Source organism: Opisthorchis viverrini (genome assembly GCF_000715545.1).
Source record: "Opisthorchis viverrini unplaced genomic scaffold opera_v5_106, whole genome shotgun sequence".
Taxonomy (NCBI): Eukaryota; Metazoa; Platyhelminthes; class Trematoda; order Opisthorchiida; family Opisthorchiidae; genus Opisthorchis; species Opisthorchis viverrini.
The window spans coordinates 170781-194288 of NW_008751768.1; the positions used below are offsets into that span (position 1 = coordinate 170781).

At 44.6% G+C, this 23508-nt stretch overlaps 2 protein-coding genes across 2 annotated transcripts in view; one reads left to right on the forward strand and one right to left on the reverse strand.

The window, feature by feature from the left end:
• T265_05748 (hypothetical protein) overlaps nucleotides 1-23508 on the forward strand; it is a gene marked incomplete at both ends in the record, with an annotated part of 39613 nt that overhangs the window by 9027 nt on the left and 7078 nt on the right. Inside the window, 12 exons of the mRNA XM_009170828.1 lie at nucleotides 3086-3234; nucleotides 8196-8505; nucleotides 10278-10673; nucleotides 16231-16345; nucleotides 16902-17064; nucleotides 17163-17274; nucleotides 17318-17377; nucleotides 18334-18416; nucleotides 18566-18769; nucleotides 21313-21495; nucleotides 21696-22063; nucleotides 22382-22568. Coding sequence (XP_009169092.1) covers nucleotides 3086-3234; nucleotides 8196-8505; nucleotides 10278-10673; nucleotides 16231-16345; nucleotides 16902-17064; nucleotides 17163-17274; nucleotides 17318-17377; nucleotides 18334-18416; nucleotides 18566-18769; nucleotides 21313-21495; nucleotides 21696-22063; nucleotides 22382-22568 — 2330 coding nt within the window. The remainder of the gene's footprint in view (nucleotides 1-3085; nucleotides 3235-8195; nucleotides 8506-10277; nucleotides 10674-16230; nucleotides 16346-16901; nucleotides 17065-17162; nucleotides 17275-17317; nucleotides 17378-18333; nucleotides 18417-18565; nucleotides 18770-21312; nucleotides 21496-21695; nucleotides 22064-22381; nucleotides 22569-23508) is intronic.
• The window catches only part of T265_05747 (hypothetical protein), a gene marked incomplete at both ends in the record, with an annotated part of 12145 nt that continues 7693 nt past the window's right edge, over nucleotides 19057-23508 (reverse strand). The window contains one exon of the mRNA XM_009170827.1: nucleotides 19057-19174. Within this exon, the coding sequence (XP_009169091.1) occupies nucleotides 19057-19174 (118 nt within the window). The remainder of the gene's footprint in view (nucleotides 19175-23508) is intronic.

A 23508-nucleotide genomic window follows, 5' to 3' on the forward strand; every position in this document is an offset into this window, starting at 1 on the left:
AACAAAAAAAAAAAAAGGGGGGGGGGGGGGGAGGGGGGGAAACTGAGTTAGCTTTAAGCCTTTATGAGCAGTACATTGGTTTCAATTTTCGGACAGCGATTTTCAGTGGTCTAGGACGAAAAAAAACAAGGCGCGGTACCGGATAGAAACGGCTGTGAAACTGAAAAGGTACAGGCACTTCTTTGTCCACGACCCTATAGATTCCCTACAAACAGGTGATATGATCCCGTTCTAAAAGATAGTATGAAACGAGTCAATCCTCCCACCTCCAAAGCGCAGCTACCTACCCCCTTCCGAATCATTGGTGACCGAAACTGCGGCAGCCACAACCACTGTACGACGAGTATGCCGTTATTACAGCTGACAATAATGATGACAATGAGAGGGAAGGTTTTTTCTCTTAAAGATGAGTGATATTTTACTATGAGGTGCAGCGTACCTAAAAGTTACCTCAGTTCACCGTGTGTTCACCGTACATAACGCCATACTGAATGGCCACGAGCTTCGTGTGCCCTGCAAGCCTGCTTCCCCGTATGGGTCCGCGCGGTTTTTCGGAATTAGTGATCAAGCTGAGGGCCACCGTCATTCTTTTAAAAACTCCACCAGGACCATGATGTTGTAATCCAGACTCAATGGTATATATATATATATATATATATATGCTATCAATTGGAGAATGGTTATCGTGTTTGGAGGTAACTTCTTGAGCTGCCTCGGGCTGAAGCTGTCATTCATCTAGAAGTTCCGAGTTCGACCTCAGTTTTTACTGTTAGTCCCATCTAGTTGTGAATAGTCTCGGCGTGACTAACTTCTCTTCCCTTACCCCCGATTGCATCAGAAGAGGCTCAGCTGTCAAAATGAGCTCAAAGTTAGGCCCATGTCCTAAACGTCCGAGGTTTGAGTTCAACCGCCACAACTGTCCAGACTGGGACAAATTGGCAATGTTTTAATTCTCGTGCCTACTTGGGATCGCATGAGCCTCATGTTTCTGAAGTGCAATGCAGGCGCTTTAGGGCAATAATATATCATCCGCCCTCAGTAAGATACAAGGAAAACACTGCTGTCGATTATTTTCCGGATAAGCATTTGATGTAGCTGTGGGACGAGTTTTGATCGACTAATTTTGTGTGTCTCGTTTTTATTCGGAAGTATCCACTTGACTCCTTCCTATTTTTTTGCGTTTAATTTGTTAGTAAGCGTAGACTGTTTTGTTACGCATAGGCATCGTCAACAAGCGTGGTAGACGTGAACGTTGTTCTTTGTTTTATCTGGATCGTACATTTTTCAAAGAAATGCAAGCTGGAGAGATTTCCTCAGGTAAACCTCAAGGAATCCAGTTTGAGTTCAACCGCCACAACTGTCCAGACTGGGACAAATTGGCAGTTTTAATTCTCGTGCCTACTTGGGATCGCATGAGCCTCATGTTTCTGAAGTGCAATGCAGGCGCTTTAGGGCAATAATATATCATCCCCCTCAGTAAGGTACTAGGAAAACACTGCTGTCGATTATTTTCCGGATAAGCATTTGATGTAGCTGTGGGACGAGTTTTGATCGACTAATTTTGTGTGTCTCGTTTTTATTCGGAAGTATCCACTTGACTCCTTCCTATTTTTTTGCGTTTAATTTGTTAGTAAGCGTAGACTGTTTTGTTACGCATAGGCATCGTCAACAAGCGTGGTAGACGTGAACGTTGTTCTTTGTTTTATCTGGATCGTACATTTTTCAAAGAAATGCAAGCTGGAGAGATTTCCTCAACTTGATTGATTGATTGATTGATTGATTGATTGATTGATTGATTGATTCATCAACATCTGCCCCCTGGAGGGGAGGGGTGCGCAGAAATTGCACTTCTGCACACTTGTGAAACACTTGCAGGATTGTCACGACAGGACAGTGCAACGGTGACCTGGGGATCTGCGGACACCTTGTGGAGAGCTTTGTCATAACTAAAAAGATATTTAATTGAACTGATGATAATTGATGTCATGTACAAGATCTAATGCAAAGATTGCGACAAACATTGCGTGGAATAAACAGGGTGAGAGCTTCTACCGGACAACGTGGATACAATCCAGTTTTTAAAAGACGCGATCGACTTCCAATCGCTTCCGTTCACGAAGATCGAAGTGGAAACAAACTCAACTACAACAACGTTCGGATACTACCCCGGATGAGGACGAAGTGGGAAAGTGAATTCATGGAAGCGTGTTGGTCCACCGAAGAATTCATCAAGGAACATAGTGAAATTGACTGGATCTGTCAACCATTGAGAACAAAAATACATCAGAAGTATGAATTTCTGTGGTTCCAGGATTCCGAAGAAGGTGAAGAAGGTGAATCCACTTTGGTTGAAGTATACACTCAACCAATCAATCAACTAACCAACTGAAAAAAGCAAGTTAAACAAAGAATTGCATGCAATTAACCAGGCAAATGTGAGGAAGTCGTCCCGTCCCAAGAAGCGAAACAACACCACACACGAAGCGCAACCAGCAAATTAAACTCGACACAATATAAACTGGAGACAGGTCAATCAAATCAAAGAAATCTACTTAGGGTAAAACTTGCCGTAGTAGCCAAGCCCGTCCAGAGGACGGATCGCAACACAGCACTAATCGAAAACGGGCCAGTTACATTGCTGGATATCGGATACTCTTTGCAAAATACCACATAGAGGGGAAGTACTCACTCAACCACACACTAATGATGTTTAAACGAAACGTCTGCAAGCTAATCACTGAACTCGGAGAACAGGCCAGCAGCTGACAGCCGTCTGATCACCAACTACCAGGAGCTTCACGGTTTTCATTCGGTTGGACGCGCCCTGGAGTAGTATTTATGGAAATAATGGCTTTAGCCTTCCGAACACAGAGCGAGCCGCCACTTACTATTCGTTCTTACATGGATGACACTGCTGCAGCGTACTGGAAGAAACGCAGTGGCAAAATTGCCATTCTTCATCTTCGAAGTAATATAAGTTTGACTTATTTATTGTCTGATAATTTCAAGATTCAGCTCGTGCGTTGTTTTTGAACCCAAATTCTACTGGTTTTCGTAAAATTCTGCCTGCCAACACTTTCCTCAGGTCTCTTACTTCGATCGTCCGGATGGGGGTCCGAGAACGGTGTATAAACGCTCTGGCCATTTCCGACCCCCTAACCGGGTGGCGTTCTGGCCTGGTGGATCCGCTGGTGGCTCCCTTTTATTGAGCGCTGGTCAGGATAGCATGTTACGGTGAGTTCCATATTCATTTGTGAGTGTCTGAATTCCGGTGTTAGCCTGATATAGATCTTTCGTCGATTTCACTGATGGTCTGTTCGTAATACCCGGACAATTGGTTGGTCACACGCCATGTGCTTCGTAGGTTGGGACGTCAACTACTGGTCATGAGGTCCTTGATTTCACCTGTTTCCGTTTGTTTTTAAGTATGAGTTGCCTACGTGTACTTCAACCCACGTGCATAATTTGAGCTGCGATGACTGGCCTACTTAATCTGATTTGGTTTGCTTGAGCCATTTTCTACCACACCTGTTGGGATTTTATGTTCGCATTGGTTCTCACTTAAAGAGCTCCTTCTTATGAGAGACGACTCGTTTTCGGCTGGTCCTTTGAGGCTCTTAGTGTGTCGTGGAATCTCAAGGAAACCGCATAATAAAGGGAATCATGTGTGGCTGGCTCCTTGATGTGGCTTGCCCAAAGTCAGGTTTCAGCCTTGTCCTTAAACCTGATTGCTTTCTATGTTCCATTACTGTTGACTTTTAGTCTATTGCTTTCTTGCGTCCAAATGCTCTGCCGTCCTCAGCTTCACCCCACAACTGTGACATCAAAGACATGCTGGCCATAGGAGTATAAACCCTACGTTGAACTCGTGGGTTGTCCATGAGTACAGTGTGAAAACACTGATGATCGGGGAATTTTCGATGTGTATCGATGCTCCGGATCGACGTATCAGTGAGAGCAAGTGCATTCTTCCGCCGTAGTTTCTTGTTTAGGCTGGGTTGAGGATGGGAACATGTGTGACGACTTGTTCCGTAAAAACGGTAGTGTATTTGAATTTCCTGCCACATAACGCTGCCTTGCGGTCAGGCTTTTGAGCCAAAAACTTTGGTCTTGTCTAGTTGTGCGCACCCCTGTACGATCAACGCACAGTACAACCACAGGACAGTACAACCACAAATTACAAGTAAACTCCCACCACATCGGCCGTGTTGTGGTGTCATCAGCCGGGTCGCCTTACTTGCTGCATACAGCAGGGCGGGTAAGCGAAAACAGACCACTGCTGATGCCTTCCCTCTTTTTCCTTCACATAACTTTTCTTCCCCCCACTCCCCAATCCACTAATAAATCTGTTTTTGTAGGCCCACCAGTTAGAACTGATGACTCCGTTCATCTTGCATCGGTTTTTCAGGTAACATCTGCGCGTCATCTGGCGCCGACATCCTCAGGCATCTTGAAATCAATCTTCAAGCCTCGACTTCAATATCCGAATTTCGAACCGAGCAGAGCAACAAACTGCTTCAGCTCTCACACTGAGTTCACGCTGCATTGATGTGTGCTGTGTCTAAGAAATATGAATTCAAGACGCAAGCATAGTGGTTGAGCTAACCGTCCCATCATTCTGTACTCGCTTCCGGCTACGCACCTCTGGTTACCCAGAGGCTGCTGCGGGAGGACGTGCAAGGGTTGATATCGTCCTAAGTCCACCGAGCGGAAGGCTGCTTGCTTGACTCGATACCCGACCACAGTAGCCTCTGTGCGGTTCGTCTGGTGAAGTCTGAAGAAGTCTCACAAAGGGAAAGTTGATGGATGTGTGTTTACCCCAACGGACTGTAGCTCTGACACCATCAGAGACTAGTTTTACGTCTACCTGAATGTCCTGTTGCTGCGAGCAAAAAGCTCAGATATGGTTGTGGTTGCCGGAGATATGAATACCCAAGTGGGCAGGTTTGGCGCATCTGAGACTGAATTAGCTAGCAGACATGGATTCGACGCGGTACGTACAAACAATTTTGAATGGTTGCTTCAGCGTTGTGCTGACCGCAGATTGTTTTTATGCAGCAATAACTTCTGAACTAGCCGAATTCGTCTGGCCACGTGGTGTTTTACAACGGCTTGCTGGCACTTAACTGAAATACTTGACATTGCCCTCAGTTATCGATGGCACGGATCAATAACTGGCTGCCAGTTGTTTGGAACGCATTTGTGGATTCTGACCACGCACTCGTCCGGAGTCGTCTCTCCCTACGTTTTCCTGGGCCGCAGATCGTTTGGCTCGTGAGAGACTGGCAGATCCGAATGTTAGATGAATTTACCAGAATCGTCTTCCAGGATCTCTTCCACATGCTCCACCATCAGATGTGAACCCTTACTGGTACCAGATTGCCATCTCTTTCTATAGTGCTTGAAATTTTGCCTGTGTCACGGCACCAACAAATACATCCAAGTACTGGATAGCTGACCTAACTGTGACACTACTTAATCATCGGAGAAACATCCCCTCCGGTCCCGATTATAACTTAACATGACGAATTATCAGACGTCAAGTGAAAATTAGTGTGTGGGCCGACCGTGAATTCTGGTGGAAATGGAACAACAGTTATCGTCACCACCAACTGCCACTCTTCTGTAGCCCACAGTAGACTTAGAACCCTCTGCGGTGAACTTGGAACCCCATACGATCTCGAAGGTTTATGACTGCAAATGTTATCTCAAGCGCCACCGAGCTTCCGGTCCTGATGATCTCCCACTTGCATTGTTCATGGACGGAAGTGAAGCCCTCATTCAGTGCCTGTCTGAGTTGCTTTGCTGCATTTGGGAAAAGGAGACCGTCCAAGACAACTGGAGAGAGTCGATGATAGTGTCCATTTCCAGAAAAGGACTCGTAGTGAGGGTGGTAATCACAGGGAGATCAGCTTAACTCCGGTTGTAACGAGACTCTTGGCGTTACTGGTGCTTCGTCGCCCTATGGTGGCTCGTGGAATACTGACCCGAGAGCAGCAAGTGGGATTCCGTCTTGGTAGGTATTGTGTTGATCAAATCTTCCCACTTAGTAGGTACTAGAATGACGCCATACGTACAAACTACCCACAATTCTAGTATTTCTGGATTACCAAGGCTCATTCGACTCGGTCGACAGTTTTGGTGTTCTTGACACGCTTGCCGATCAAGGAATGCCTCGGAATTTTGTGAGCATAATGCTCTCTTTGTATTCTCAAATTGCCGGACGTGTGAGAGTATAAGTAGAGCTCCCCGAAAGCTTCCGTATACAAAGTGGTGTCCGTCAAGCGTGCCCACTCTCTCCATTCTTATTTAATTTCGTGATTTTCGAAATAATAAGATGAACACTGGGAGGTCTCAAGAAACCTAGTTTCTAAATGGTCTGTGACGAAAACCTTGTCTATCTGGAATATGCAGACGACATCGTTCTCTTCTTCGAAGAGGTGAAGAAGGCGCAAATGTTTTTGGATGAAGTGACCAAAGTCATCTCATCCTTCGGTTTACACTCTGCACCACCAAATTGTATGTTCATACTCTTGGATATGCAGTCGCTACTACCTAGAATCCAGGGAGGTTTGTGGAAATTTGTGGAGGCTTTTACTTATCTTTGAAGCTGTAGTAGTTCTGATTATAGTGTGACAGATGAAGTCAGTGCACGAATTTTTAAGGCTCAGGTCGCATTTGCTGATTTTACGGTACATCCCTGAATTTCAAGAGACGTGTGTGTCGGGCTATAGTGCGGGCTGTTTTGTTGTATGGCTGTGAGGCTTGGCCTGTTTGAACAGCTGAACTGAGACGTCTCCAGGTGTTCGACATTGTCTCAGAGCCATGGTTCTTTTGGATTGGGGTCAGAGAATCCGAAACAAGGCATTTGGAAAGCGAGTTTTCGGTTGTGCAACAGGAAATTCCAATGTGTCCAGCACTAGAAGCTGAGTTGGTTGGGCTATGTAGTGTGTATGTCGAACCATCGTTTGCCGAAGAGAGTGATGTTTTCCGTGCCCATTTCAGATTGTCAGAAGCAGATATGTGCCAAACCCTCGACCTGCTAGAGGAATTCGAAAGAGATTATGGAACGTTTGGGTGCTGTCGATGCGACTCGCCTTCCAGGATGGGTACCGCGTAATCCTCACTGCGCCTGGTTTGAGACGCTGAAAGATGTGGCTTTCAATCGAATTCAATGTTGTTCCTGTTGTTAGTTTCTAACCAGATTGGCGGAATGAGTGTTGGCACCTTGGAATGATGGTAGCAAGCTAATACTAAGTCCCTTCCATATCTCCATCTTCACAATAAGGCTTTCATATGAATAATGGCAGCGATGGATCAGTGTTAAACACTGATGTCGTCCTGTTGTTGATGATGATGAATCCTAATGCGACTGAAGACACCGGAATATACTGATTGTACCATCACTACGTGGAGGATAGAACTAAAATGCTGTTACTTGATTGAATCGGTTATGTTGATGAATGCCGAAGGATGTTACCGATGTTTAATTCTTAGGGGACTGTTTGGCAAATTCGATGCATCAACGCCTATCGCACTCTATTCAGCATTCTCTCTGAGTGAATTAACCTGACCACTTAAGGTGAGGTACAGTCAACACGCTCGGTCTTATTGTTGACAGTCTTTACAGAAGTGGATACCATTTCCCTAAGTACATTGCCGACAATCCGTACTCTAATGGTTGTTCCACCAGACTCTGGTAGGTTAGCGGTTGCTTCCTCGAGGTCCAACCATTGCATTGTAATAACGTGAAGGCAACGTACCTGTAGCACCGAATTTTACGAAAAGATGGTGTTGCACTGTTCCTTCCGTTGGGTTTAAGGGAAGCAACTTGTTTCCTTAGAACGGTCATTACTAATTGAACTCGAACACTGAAGATTTTAGGCGCGGCTCCTTGTGACGTCCTTCTTTGGCTTTAGCATTATATATATATATATATATATTATATATGGCAGCTGGGCATCGAAAGAGTGCTACAGCTGAGCGAATATAGCACTATATTTCAGCCTTGGCGATTGTCTACTTTTACCACCTATACGTATCACCTGATTTGTTGCACATTCTTCTGTTTTATGGAGTATTGGTCTCAAAGATCATGACTTCTGTTAGCCCGTAGTAGCACCCATTCGTGTTATATCCCCTCCTCCGGTGACAAATGAGCTGCTTATGAGGTATTTATTTTACCTTCCTGTCAGTATTTTCTCTACATTCAACGAACACTTGGATAAGAGCCTCGGACGTGCATACGCTCCTGGCGTGCCTGATCGTCGCAAAAGCAAAGCGGAGGACCGCCTGACATGGCTGTTACCTGCCATCAGCCAGGTATCCATTTGTGCCGCTCGCGCAGAAGACTGGGATAGTGTCGTTGCGATTCATGCGGGCAGGCGACAAGCAACTACTTGGAATTTTGTCAATTCCACTCGTGGCAAACATTGGTTGGATCCAGGAAAGTTCAGCGGAAAAGGTGGTGAAGCCGTGCGCCTTTACAAACACACAGTCGCCACTGTACGTTAACAATTCATCCACCCTTTCAAGTCTTATATTTATTGATAGTTTTGGACGACCTAGATTCTTTATACATCAAGTGAATCAGTCGGCTCCGTTTAAGTGCGCTTATCTGGTAACCTATGGTAGTGGGCTTCGGACGGACAGAAATTCATGCTGGAAAGTACTGTGGTGAAGTGTGTGATTTGTACTTCACTGGCGTTACTGCCTAAGATCCTTTCTGCGCTTTCACGCATCTATTTTCTTCGATAGTCACCAGCAATATCCACCGGGGTCCACGAGTTGATAATAATAAGCTTATTGAGCTAGCAAAATACACTCACTTGCAAACAAATTTGGTTTTACTTGAGGCTCACCTGGAACCCAGCTGAATCTCTCGTTTATGTTCCAGGTGAGTCCCCTGCAAAACCATGTTTGTTTGAAAATGAGTGTATTTCGCTAATTTCGTGCATTTTTGGTTCAAGTGGAACATGAGGCTAACGAAAACTTAGGGACTGGATAAACTCCAAGAAGGGCGAAACCGGTCGTGGGCTATCGAAGAATTTTCAGCAACTTTATGGGTAGTCTGTTACGTCTAGACTTATTAAGTGCTTCGGATTCGGTTCGTACCCCTTTGAAACTTAAATGTTTTCCCATCTCTCCACAAACGAAGATTTACAACCATAAAGATGGAAACCGTTTAATTCCATCCACTCTTCTGAACAGAATACCTTTAACGAATTGAACATTTGATGTTTTTCAGCCTTTGCGAGCCATCCACGTTTGTCGTTTTAACCTTATTCTCTGACAGCAGAACGAACTTTTCTTAAGATCTATACTCGTGAATATTCTTCTACCATAAGCGCGTCGAACGACCATCTTGAAACAGGTTCTTTGTTGTTCCAGTTCTCTCTGTTCGTTCACTCGAAGGTTACGCGAAGTCCATAGCGTGATTGTGTGTCCTGTCCTGCGACTCCCCCGCTTTAGGACAACACACTGCGCAGTAGTTTTAAAGTTGATTAATTAGGTCATGGGTCATGCGGAAGTAGACCCGGTTGACCAAATGTTTAACGCAAATTCGACTTGCTAAACTCTAGTGACCACGAACGGATCAACTCAATATTTTCGTTAAATCGTTTATGGGTTAGGGTCACTAGCACCTTGATCAATGCAAGGCCCTTCATAAACGATTCAATAATTTCAGGACTGGCAATTTGGTTCTTGTGCTTAGGTTACGGAACATTCCCACAGGAGTTTCGACGGTAAAACCTAAAGGAGATCGCACTGGCTTTAACAGTCATTCCATTACTGAGGACTATCCATATGTTGCGATTTAGGATGGAAATGATCATAGTTTGGTGACGAATCTTAATACCCTGGTCAGCAAACTCGACCGCTTGGTTGGCTTCCGCCTGCTTGGGGACCGTATTCATCAATGGTTAGAGATGTCAGTCTAGCTCCCCATATCAATATTAAAATGCCTTTAATCAATATATCATCGTAACCGAACTCACGCTGTTTTCTCCAGTATGCTCGCGAACGAATATAGCACTATATTTCAGCCTTGGCGATTGTCTACTTTTACCACCTATACGTATCACCTGATTTGTTGCACATTCTTTTTATGGAGATATGGCAGCTGGGCATCGAAAGAGTGCTACAGCTGAGCGAATATAGCACTATATTTCAGCCTTGGCGATTGTCTACTTTTACCACCTATACGTATCACCTGATTTGTTGCACATTCTTCTGTTTTATGGAGTATTGGTCTCAAAGATCATGACTTCTGTTAGCCCGTAGTAGCACCCATTCGTGTTATATCCCCTCCTCCGGTGACAAATGAGCTGCTTATGAGGTATTTATTTTACCTTCCTGTCAGTATTTTCTCTACATTCAACGAACACTTGGATAAGAGCCTCGGACGTGCATACGCTCCTGGCGTGCCTGATCGTCGCAAAAGCAAAGCGGAGGACCGCCTGACATGGCTGTTACCTGCCATCAGCCAGGTATCCATTTGTGCCGCTCGCGCAGAAGACTGGGATAGTGTCGTTGCGATTCATGCGGGCAGGCGACAAGCAACTACTTGGAATTTTGTCAATTCCACTCGTGGCAAACATTGGTTGGATCCAGGAAAGTTCAGCGGAAAAGGTGGTGAAGCCGTGCGCCTTTACAAACACACAGTCGCCACTGTACGTTAACAATTCATCCACCCTTTCAAGTCTTATATTTATTGATAGTTTTGGACGACCTAGATTCTTTATACATCAAGTGAATCAGTCGGCTCCGTTTAAGTGCGCTTATCTGGTAACCTATGGTAGTGGGCTTCGGACGGACAGAAATTCATGCTGGAAAGTACTGTGGTGAAGTGTGTGATTTGTACTTCACTGGCGTTACTGCCTAAGATCCTTTCTGCGCTTTCACGCATCTATTTTCTTCGATAGTCACCAGCAATATCCACCGGGGTCCACGAGTTGATAATAATAAGCTTATTGAGCTAGCAAAATACACTCACTTGCAAACAAATTTGGTTTTACTTGAGGCTCACCTGGAACCCAGCTGAATCTCTCGTTTATGTTCCAGGTGAGTCCCCTGCAAAACCATGTTTGTTTGAAAATGAGTGTATTTCGCTAATTTCGTGCATTTTTGGTTCAAGTGGAACATGAGGCTAACGAAAACTTAGGGACTGGATGAACTCCAAGAAGGGCGAAACCGGTCGTGGGCTATCGAAGAATTTTCAGCAACTTTATGGGTAGTCTGTTACGTCTAGACTTATTAAGTGCTTCGGATTCGGTTCGTACCCCTTTGAAACTTAAATGTTTTCCCATCTCTCCACAAACGAAGATTTACAACCATAAAGATGGAAACCGTTTAATTCCATCCACTCTTCTGAACAGAATACCTTTAACGAATTGAACATTTGATGTTTTTCAGCCTTTGCGAGCCATCCACGTTTGTCGTTTTAACCTTATTCTCTGACAGCAGAACGAACTTTTCTTAAGATCTATACTCGTGAATATTCTTCTACCATAAGCGCGTCGAACGACCATCTTGAAACAGGTTCTTTGTTGTTCCAGTTCTCTCTGTTCGTTCACTCGAAGGTTACGCGAAGTCCATAGCGTGATTGTGTGTCCTGTCCTGCGACTCCCCCGCTTTAGGACAACACACTGCGCAGTAGTTTTAAAGTTGATTAATTAGGTCATGGGTCATGCGGAAGTAGACCCGGTTGACCAAATGTTTAACGCAAATTCGACTTGCTAAACTCTAGTGACCACGAACGGATCAACTCAATATTTTCGTTAAATCGTTTATGGGTTAGGGTCACTAGCACCTTGATCAATGCAAGGCCCTTCATAAACGATTCAATAATTTCAGGACTGGCAATTTGGTTCTTGTGCTTAGGTTACGGAACATTCCCACAGGAGTTTCGACGGTAAAACCTAAAGGAGATCGCACTGGCTTTAACAGTCATTCCATTACTGAGGACTATCCATATGTTGCGATTTAGGATGGAAATGATCATAGTTTGGTGACGAATCTTAATACCCTGGTCAGCAAACTCGACCGCTTGGTTGGCTTCCGCCTGCTTGGGGACCGTATTCATCAATGGTTAGAGATGTCAGTCTAGCTCCCCATATCAATATTAAAATGCCTTTAATCAATATATCATCGTAACCGAACTCACGCTTTTTCTCCAGNATCATCGTAACCGAACTCACGCTGTTTTCTCCAGTATGCTCCTTTTCCCTACAATTACTCTTATCACGTGCGAAGAATAGCCTGACAGCGGGGACTGCTGTACAACGGGCTCATGGTTTTTAGTTTGCGGTGGCCACTTACCATCAGCTGTTCATTTGGGGGTAAAGTGTGCTGTCTATACCACACATGGATGTCGACGTTCACCGGATATGTGAGGAATGCCTAACGTGTGAAGTTGCTCGTACGTGACTCGAACAAACTCGTTAAACCATCTCAGACTCAGATGACACCTCTTCAGAATAACCTTATACCACCTCGCCCGTCTGTTTCGAAGTCGATATACTTCACGCTTATTATACCTGGAAGTGTTAGATGAACACAGATTCCTCTGTTTTATGCGACAAAAACAGCGTGAGGAGCATCACTCGTAATTGAAGCTCATTCCCTCTTTCTAGACAAACGAGTCCCTGATTTCCGGCGATTAATTCAGTTGGCCATAATTCCAAAAAAATTTCAAGGCATTAAGAATCCAGTGTTTTTTCAAAAGTGTCAACCTTACGGCCTGTCAAAGAAGAAACAAGCAGCCCCAGTGGATTCTACCTATAACTGGGACATGGTTGTTTAAATTATGGACAGTATTTGAAGTTCACCATATTCACTGGCGTTTTGTCTTACCTGGAAAGTTGCACTGCACACATTTTTCACATGAGATAAGTTTTAGTGAACAGTGGTTGACACTTGGATTGAGAAGTCAGTGATTTTTAGTGGTCTCCATCTGACTGTATTCTGTCTTAGAACTGTGGATCAGTTTTGACTCGTTAGGCAGCTGCGGTCGCTTCGACGCCGTACACAACCAAACGTGTTTTCAGACTACTTAAGTCGTCACAGTAGAGTGAAATACACAAACTATACCCCGCTGGCAAGCCCCAAAACTCGCTTTCTGGGCTGTGTTCCTATCTTGCGGTAATCGATGTGACTCAGTAGACTAATGCCATCTAGATGCAAATGACCATACTGGAGAAAAAATAGTGAGACAGGGCCCCAGGTTTTCATATGACCCTAGATTAAAAATACGGTAAAGATTTCCCTCTTGTCACTCCAGCTGGGTGTAAAGCACTTTAAAAGATTAGTTCAAGAACATAAAACATTAACACCTGATCGCCTTGATGCGGGGCTTGGGTTCGAGTGCTACATTGTCTGGGACTTCGTCCCAGCCATATCAGGAAGGCCAGAGGGGAATAAATAGCCTAAGAGCAATGATTCTCGGCACGTTGAGTAATCACACTATGGGGTGGCCTAGGGCAAAGTTGTATCGTACTCTGTGACAGGGGAAGGTCGGCCATAAAATCCACACACTGGTCACCCACTGGTTGGCTGTGACCGCTGCCGAATTATTCATTGCGACCGAAATACCGATGAATTCTACCAAAGTTGTTGGTAAATACACCGAACCGTTGGTAACTCGTGTGCATTTATTGTTTGCCAGTCAGGTGGCTATCGATCCGTTCGACCAGTTTGACTATTGACTTGGAAACGTTTCATCACCAAAGGAGGAGAGATCATCAGTGTGCACCATGATCACCAACTGCGTGCTGATGATGTTTCCTCGTTTGGTGACAAAACGTTTTCAAGTCAAACTCGGCGAACGGATCGACAGCCACCTAATCAACAACCAATAAAATCTACCAAGAGACCGATGCAGCTTCGAAAATAAACCGTCTTCTACAGCTTAGACAACCGGGAAGCATCGTTCGAATTTACAGTCCTTCCTCCACTATGCATATATCCTCCCTACTTTTCAATAGATTCACGGCTGTTTTCCCATCTTCTAACCCTTTAACCATCGTTCCGTGTCCATACCACCGCCAACCAAATTAGACTAAAATGATCCCTTACTGAGCTACGCTGCTGCTTTCAAAATCCTTACCATCTGTTAAGTTAGATAACCTGATTTTCTCTTCCTGTGAATGTATTTTATGTGTCCGATTCACGCATACAAGACTCCACTTCGGTCGTACGTCACAGACCGCTTAGGACGAGCTCCAATAATCCACACATCACCTTTCGGATAACCTGTGATCCTGATGCAATCGCTTTTCGTATCTTTGACATGGGAGCTGTACTCAGCCCCAGTGCTGAAAGCGTCCTATGGGACTGGATAACAGTAACTAGTCATCTTCTGGTTTATTTAAGATCAACGTAGGTAGGTGCGGCGAACAATGTTTGTTTGTCGTATCAGCGCAAGCCCCGATAGACTGGATTGCTAAACCTGAGAAAGATAGGTTTTATTGGGATCCGTCACGTGTGCTTCAGCCATCAAGAAGTACCAATATTATCACCCTGCCGGTGTTACGAACCTCCAAATTGAACCGCTAAGCTTTGAAAAATGAAATTGTGGTAGATTCGGAGTTGATGATTACCGTACAGATAACGGCAAATGTTTTTTGAATGTAGTTCGTTTCTGGCCAGTATGTGCTTTCAGTGCAATCACCCACATCAAGTACTTGGGGGCTACTAACCGCAAACTAGTCATGGACTCAGTTGGATCATGTGTCCGTCAAACAAATAGCAATAATACCAATAAATAAATGAATGGATAATAATAAATAAAACATATAAAGATTACGCCGTCCGAGAATGCATCAACCGTATCTTTATTTTGAGACCAGTCCTTGAACGTCTAACGTTGGTAGTTTCTCTTGACTCTAGGTCGTCAGAAAGTATGGCGGTACCTGGCGGTCAGAGGTGTCTCTTACCCACATACAGGCACTGTACGTCAACTTCAATGAAAGCCTAGTTGTCTACAGCAAGTATTCTCCTCAGTTCACCATGTCCAGTGGTGTATAACAAGACTTATCTAACCATTTCATTTCGAATTTGCGATCGACGTGCTACTTGAAACTACTCCGCCTACATCGGAAACCTCCAGGATCGAAATACTCCAGGGCATTCATTCACTGGTACGGGGCACACAAACTGTACTAGCAACCGTTTCGGATGATTTAAAGGTGCCACTCGGTTTGATGTGTGCTTCTCGCCTGCCAAACATAAAGTGTTGCCACAGTACAGGTTGAGTTCAAGCCGAAATCACGTTATTGCAGATCAATTGCTCGTGTGGTTGGTATAAGTTGTGTAAGTTGTATAAGTTCCGGTGTATTGATTAGAAATGAGATCACTTCCTGAATCGGGAACGTCAGGACAACTTTTTCCAACCTCCGGTGCCTATGACACTGACCTTACGTCAGTTCTTTTTCAAGGGCAGGGTACACTGTGGTAGTGCAATCCATACTGCTTCATGTATAAGATTCATGGCCCCTATGCGCAAATGACTAATGAAAACTCTTATGATCATCGGCGTCTCCGAATTGTTTTCCTGGTTTGGGGGGGGGGAATTGGAGTACCAATGGTGATGTTCGCAAGATGGTCTTAGGAAGAAGAAACTGTTGCGCGGCAGATCAGCTACTCACCCTTCTTATGTCATGTCAACAGGTCATAGAATGGTGTATTATATCATAGGGTTCTTTTTCCCCGGACCTTCTCTTGATTGGAAAGGACCGAGTGGCGATAGTATGGAAACACTAGACAGTAAGCTCCGTCAGGTTGACAGCCGGTGTTTCCGTGGATGGGAACGTCAGGACTCGGCACATCAGCAGTTGCTGATAATGGCAAATGTCGTTCAGTCATGCAGTCAGTGGCACCTCTCCATCAAGGCTACCGTCTTCAATGTGTAGCTGTCCACCTTCCTGTTCCTTCAACCGACTGAACTGATTTACCATCAAATAACTGCTAATGCCACTACCTCTATCACCTGGCTGTCCATCATGCTGTCAGTTTTCGGTCACCGACGCTGTAGCAGTTGGAACCAGCGTACTGTGGTTACATGGTATATATCCGGTAAAATGAGTTAAACTGAAACAAGATTGCAATAATTATGAAGAGATAATGTGCATTAGGCATAAGTGTAATAATTTCATTTCGTTTGCATCATGTCTGTCACTCAGAATGTCTCCCTCTTTTTTTCCAACCCAACTGTGTTCTGTTTCCACGCAGTCCGTGTTTATCACCAATTGTGGCAACTACGTACTGCTTGGCTACTCTTCTGGTGATGTGTTCAAATTCAATCTTCAATCTGGCTTGGAACGCGGATCTTACGGAGAACCTACTGGTGAGCTTTCCAGGACTTTGTGGCCCTAACAGACGAGGAAGTTGCCTGTTGCTCGTTTGGACACCGGGGTGCTTATTTTTTGGTCACAAAAGCAATTTTCGCGTGGAAACCGTTTGATCTTTCATCCTGCGCCGTCAAGAGTTAAAGCGTCGTCATAAAAAAATACTTACTTTACTTTTCCGCGATGCGTACCTATCCGGCAAAAAGATCCTTCAGGGACAGTCTCACGGTCTCCCCTTAATCGACGACCTGGGATTATTCTTCTTTCCCCATATGGAATATCTTATGCGTGCATATGGGAACTTAGCTCTAAAGACATTGAAATCAAGGCACAGCTGCACGTGTGTGTCCCTAATTAGTTAATATCTCGATATTTTTACATGCGTGTCTGGAGTTGTTGTGGTCACTTCTAATGAATATAGAGAAAGGAAGCATTTTTCCAGCAACTGTCACTTCTCCTGAGTCTCTTCCGTTAAAACATACAAACAGTGCTCTTACACTGAATAGTCGCTCCGTTATTGTCTGGTCATCCATATCCTTCCTCCTCCCTTCACAGCCCACACTAGTGCGGTTGTCGGAATATCTGTCAACAACGTGAACCGACAAACGGTGACAGTCGGTGGCACGGAGGTTCGTTTCTGGTCTTTTCACAAGCACGATTTGCTGGCTTCGATCGATTTGTCTTCCTCCGCGTTGTTTTCCCGCTTTAACAGTGACACGTAAGTGTATGAGGTTTACTTTTTGCGTCTGTATGTGATAGGATCGTGGGAGTTTTGTGGTGCCTTTCTTCATAACAACTTCATTCCTTTTTTTGCAGTGATACTTTGGCCATTCCATTGACCACCGGACCCATCGTTCTACTGGATGCCACGCGTCGTCGAGTTATTAGACGTTTCGTGAATTCTGAATATCAGTCTTGTGTTGATTTGGTGAGTCCCTACTTTACGTGTGCAACAGTCCAGTTGGACTCAGTCCCCGTGTATTGTTGTTCCCCTTGAATGTCGAGCCGAGTTGAGTCGATTCAAACGGAGGGTGAGTGGTTTTCAGCAACGTTGTGGAATATAGGTGTGCTACTTGGTTGTTAGTCTGTTCGCCGAGCTTGGCAGTTGGGTTGCAAACGTTTCATCACCAATGGATGTGACGATATCATTACGATGTATCAGTAAATTGAAAATTCCTTCGAGTAAAGCAATTCCTTTTGACCGATTTCCGAGAGTACCGTGTCTGCTGTGATTTAGTTCCGTTGCGCCGTCACGCAATCCTGTTAGTGACATAAGATTAAATGAACCTCTACTGAAAAACGAAAAGGTACGAGCCCGCTTTATTTTGGTCGAAAAACGTCGTTAGTACCTATTCGAAGCCTCAAAACCCTGGAGCTACAGCATACCATCATCCTGGTTTGCTTCATTTTACGCAACGGGCTCCGTCGAGTACTTGGTAGGTGTTCACAACATAGATTACCGGCCGCTTGTCCGGGTGGTAGAGTTCCTAATCCCTCTTTTCCACGCTCGATGTTGTTCGTGGCACAGCAGCGTTTTAATCAGAAGTGGTAAGGGAGCCACAGTTCGGACGTTCATTTTCACAGTAGAAGCCTCAGACACACGGACATTTGCCGTTCTGAACAGCTAGCCCCAAAAACTGTCTGTTCTCTCCTGATAATTTTCGTATTTCTGGTGTCCTTCTGTGGGATCTGAGGTTCTTACCTTCGTCTTTTCATTCGTCTCGTAACTAGCTAACCTTGTTACTTAACCAATTCGATGAATGTTTGCAATTGGTAGTAAAAAGAGGCCATACGGACCCTGGAGAGTGCTGCCATTAAATCAGGCTGAACTGTATTTTCCATGACTTCCACCCATCCATAATTGTTTGGTACTCTGACATATTTCTCGTCTTCCAGTTAGCAGCTCATTGTATTCTAGGGATTGAGTGGAGCTGAAACACACTTTTATACGACCGGTGTCATCAACGATGCATTTCTCGCTTTTTAGGCGATTTCCACCGATGGTCGCTGGCTCATCTCTGCTCACCATGGCGATCCACTGATCAAAACATGGGATATCGTCCACGGAAGGTAGGATTCTCATAGTTACAATTTATTGCCTAGTTGCTTTGTTCTTGAAACAGTCACCGTGGCAGTCACCATGCTGTTTGTTAGTTATCTTTTCATTTCATATAGTCAAATTATTGCCTCACTTTTCCCTGCTTGGTTCTTGTTCTCAGATTAATTGACTGCTTTCGAGTTAGTACGCCTATTACTTCGTTGGCCGTTTCACCAGCAAACGATTTTATAGCCACTACTCACGCGAATTCCTTGGGAGTGCATCTATGGGACAATTCTGGCACGTATCAACGTCTGCACTTACATCCCCTACCAGACGACTACGTTCCTCCTTCGGACCGGAAACCAGTCGCCATTCCTTCAAGGTATGCTGCAATCGCTGTTCCTTGGTTTACTGACTTCTATTGTCTGCACTTATTATCGTTTGCCGATCACTCAGAAGGGTGCAGTTTCAACGTTTCGTTTCTGGTTTATTCCCGAAGATCAACTGGTCCACCTTTATTGGTTTCAATTCTACAGATACATTTAGTGTAATCCACCCACAACCTGACACTGTATAAGGTTTATGAGATTGCTGCAGTCTGGTTCTTTAACTGTACACAAAACTTCGTTCCATGCTCGAACGGTTGATCACAACCAAAATATGCCACACCTAGTTTCCACAGATTGCGTATTTGTGATTAGATGTTTCCGAATCATCCATGCGGATATTTTTGGGTACTACGTGGCCCCAAAGTTGATTCAGCTCATTTGTAGAGGATAAGCGGAACCTGAAAAAGAAGTTCAACTACGAAGTACACTCAGTTGCAAACAAATATACCTGTATCGCGATATCTCGAATATCGTAGTGACTGAAGCATGAGGCGGCCTGGTGCAGCACATTCAGTTGCCTGGAAACATCACAAACGAGAGATTCAGCTGGGTTCCAGGTGATTCAAAAAAGCAAATTAGTTTGAAAATGAGTGTATTTCGCTAATTCTGTGCGATTTGGTTTCAAGCAGAACATAAGTTTGACGGAAACTCAGGAACTGCGTCTACCTGATGAGCCCCAAGAAGGGCGAAACCGGTCGTAGGCTGTCGACGAATTTTTCAGCAACCTTATGATTAGTATCTTACGAAGTTCAACCACACATTAGCATGTATAATAGAAGTAGACTCAAACCACGGACCTATTTACCGAACTTGTGCCATCTAAACTGAGTCACCTAAAACACTTAATCTCAGTCACACTTCTGCGTTCGAACACGTGATTCGCCACATTTATGCCAGGTTGATCACCGTTTTGTCGCTTGTCAGCGCTGCTAATGAACTCCTTGTGCGACTTCCACAATGGGACGGACGGTGATATTTTGCAAATGTTCAAAGAGCTCTGGTGTAAGTTGTTGGGATGCAGAGTGGAATTAGGAAGAACATCCGTCCGATAAGCGGACGGGACAGGTCAAGACGTCACTGACGACTAATAGGGTCAGCGTCCTGACAGAAATTCAACGTAAAAGTATGTGCATAAAGAGTTTCCAATTTATAGCCGGGACGTATGTTCGTAGATAAGTAGTGATTTAAGTTAAACTGGTTCACAGATAGCCTCTCCACGAGTTCACAACTAAAAGATAGGGACGGAGTCTTCAATATAGCGGTGAGGAACTATGCGGCTTTTATGAGTAAGATGCTCCGGAGTACAAAAGTGTGCCCGTACTCCTTAGGAAACGCTTGGGAAAAGAGTTTCATAGCTTAGCATGTATTGGGGATGAGAAGAATGGACAAAGATGGTATCGAGAGGAGTTGAAAAAAAGTTTTGTTTAGTGACTATTAAGGTTTCCACGAGGAGATCAGGAGGTAAATTGCCGAGGGAAATAGAATTCTGATACAATCTCTAATAACAATGGTCAACTTTCAAAAGCCTTAAAAACCCATCCGGAAGGAGGTCTGTCGAGCAGTCAACCGTATGAAAAGAGCCCACTTATTGGGCTTAAAATACCCCTGGGCGAACGTGCGAGGATAAAAAAGAAGAGTTTCCAGCTGCCTTGTGAGTAGTTTCCTTTGTGAAAACAAAAGATAGTTCCACTCCAAGCTATCATGTGCATCAGAGGGCAATCATTGGTAGTTAGCGGTTAGACATTGTCGGTGGGCGAAATTCGAGTTCAGTGGTCTTCCTCTATGGTGTGTACTCACCAGGATAATCGTGCCAGGACAGGAGGGTGACCGTTTAAATGAAGGTGATGTAAACGTGAATTATACGAACCTCACCTCAATTATCCGAGTTTCGGTCACGTCCGCGTGTAGCCACAATATCGTTGTATTTGTTAGGATTCGAGATGAGAGTAGTGAATTGCACTCAATGGACGGTGGAATGAGTATTCTGTTGAAACGTCTTAGAATCAGCAGCTACCGAGTAGGTTCTACCGACAGCAATAGCTTAAGCATTTTCTATCACAAAGATTGAGTTTCCGATGCTTAGAGTGGGTGCGAAACGAAGTACACCACACTAGTGTGCAGTGCCAGTGGATATTTCACTACCAATAAGCTCTGAAATAATGTGAATGACAGAATGGATCCTTGCAACGGTACATGTGATCCAGATGCTTCCACGGAGCTGTATCCCTTTTTACCAAAAAATCTCCGCTGCTAGCGATGTTTTCGTTTCACCCGCATTCTTGGATGTCTTGCGATGTGGAACAGCCCTGTGTTTGTGTGAATTGAATCTCCAAGCGGGATTGAACAGAAGCTGGTAAACCATTGCTCACTAATTTTTTGAATATAACTTGTATGGGGTAATGGGAAACACTAGGTCGCATTTCATGTCTTGTCAAGTTTAGCCAGACTTCAAGTTCCACAACGGATACTATAGCATATCATTTTTTGTTGTTGAGCTGCGCGCTCTATTTTTAATCATTTCTCTCTTGTCTTTCAGATCCCTTATCGCACACTTCAACGAGGATTCCGAACACGGTTTAAAATCCATCAAGTTGGGCTTACGTGCAGCTAGTGATTCAGCGCATTCGGATGGGGATGCTTACGATGAGTGCTCCGAATCTAATGATGAGGACGTGGATATGGATAAGGAGCCACTGTCGAACACACCGCTATGGCGCGAGTAAGTTTCGATTAGCCCGTGTGGTTGATAAGTGCGCAGCATCCATTTTGCATGCCAGCTTCTGTGGCGGATTGATCCACACGTTGCACAGGTTAATGACATCCATTCTTAGTTTGGTTATTCTCGCTCACTCTGCAGGGTTATCATCTTTTATTCGGTTACGGTTTAACGTTCTCACTTGATTGCTTATTGTTTTCCAGCTACGTCTCTCCAGAACAGTTACCAGATAAACTTGCCACTCTATCTGGTCTGTCCAGTACCTACTTGTCCAGCTTCCTCCAGCTGGACCTTATACGTGAACGGAATCGTAAAGTAACCACACCTGTTTCTGCTGAAAGGAATTCGGGACCCAGTCTCCCCTTCTTCCTACCACTTGTTGAGACAGCTAAAGGGTTGGCCTGGGTTGACGCGGACACTCCTCAGGATGATCCAATGCTGGGTGGTGCTGAAAGTTCATCAAGACAGTCTCTGAAACGACACGCAATTTGGAGTGATGAAAGCCTTACTGGATTGGAACCTGTACCGGGGCTGGCTTCACGAATTATGCGTGCAAAGGAAGATGATGAGTGTAAGTCACATCGATCTCATTCTTTGGTCGCGCGTCTGTTTTTTATGGTCTCATGAAATCAGTTCATTTGCCTGTCTTGCTGATTATTTAAAACCGTAGTCTTGCTGCTTTAGCTTCTGGTTATGTTTACTTTGATGTTTTTACGTTGCGATGCTAATGCGAGTATTCGTACCACCAGATCTACCGATTCCGGTTAGACTTTTCGGTAGATTGTTTGAGCTTAGAGACAGCAGGCCAGATGCGGTTCCACTAAGTGTATGATGATGTTTAGTGCCGACTATCTTTTTTCACATTCTTTATCTTTTGCCGCCCAACCAGTTGATGAAATCATGCTTACACTGAAGTCGCTTGGACCTAGCGCTTTGGATTTGGAAATCCGACTGTTGGCTCCATCTTTGGAGGAAGAGGAAGCTGTCAGTTCGGCGGTTACGGAGGAATTCACGGCTACACTCCATTGTGCAACACATGAGCGACTTCAGGGCTTCCTGCGCCTACTGATAAACCGGTGCGTTTTTTTTCGTTCATTTGGAGGTTCCCCTCTCGGTTGTATACAAAAACCGACCATTTCCCTGGACAGCTTAGCGAAAAACGTTGTTAGTGATTCCGCTTTTACATACACTTCATTGGAATGACCTTTTCACGCAAGTATAAATGCCTGTCGCAATCGGTCTGAAATACCGCGACCTTTTTTGTATATTCATGACTTTTCTGTATCATTATCCACTCGTGATGTCCCAGTTCACCTTCATGGATCTAGTCTGTATTCTTCCACTTTTTTGGGAGCACTGAGTACACGACTCCTACTCACCTAAGTAAGTTAGTGCTGATAATGGACGATCAATTCACTGGCTGCCACAGAGGAGTGGAAAACCTGTCGACTGTATAACACATAAGGTTGGTGGGAAATTGAAGACGACTGCCTACCAGAAACCAACAAACACGGGAACCGTCTTAAGCTATTCATCAGCACACCCAAAGCCCGTGTACGCCAGCATTGTCTCATCGATGTTTCGTCGAGTTAGAGCGCTGTGCACAGAAGAGATCGACCGGACGGCAGCTCAAATCGAGATTGCCAACAAACTTCAAGAAATAGGACACCCAGTGAGTTTGATTAGGCGACAACTAAGGAAGATATTGGCTCCAGTATCTAGACCCAGTAAGGAGTGGATTGGCACAGCAGTCATTCCATGTAAAGCAGGAACATCGGAGGTTATTCGAAGATTGTTGAACTTAGCCAACATTAGAGTAGCTTTTCAGAAGGGAAAAACGCTACGCTCAGTTTTGGTGCAATTGAAAGATCCCCTGCCGGCTAAAAAGACTAGGGACTGTGTGTACAAAATTAACTACAACGATTGTGCTAAGGTTTATATAGGACAAACTGCCAGGGAATTGCACACCAGAATTGGTGAGCATAAAAGAAGGATTAACAAACCACCAAGGAATGC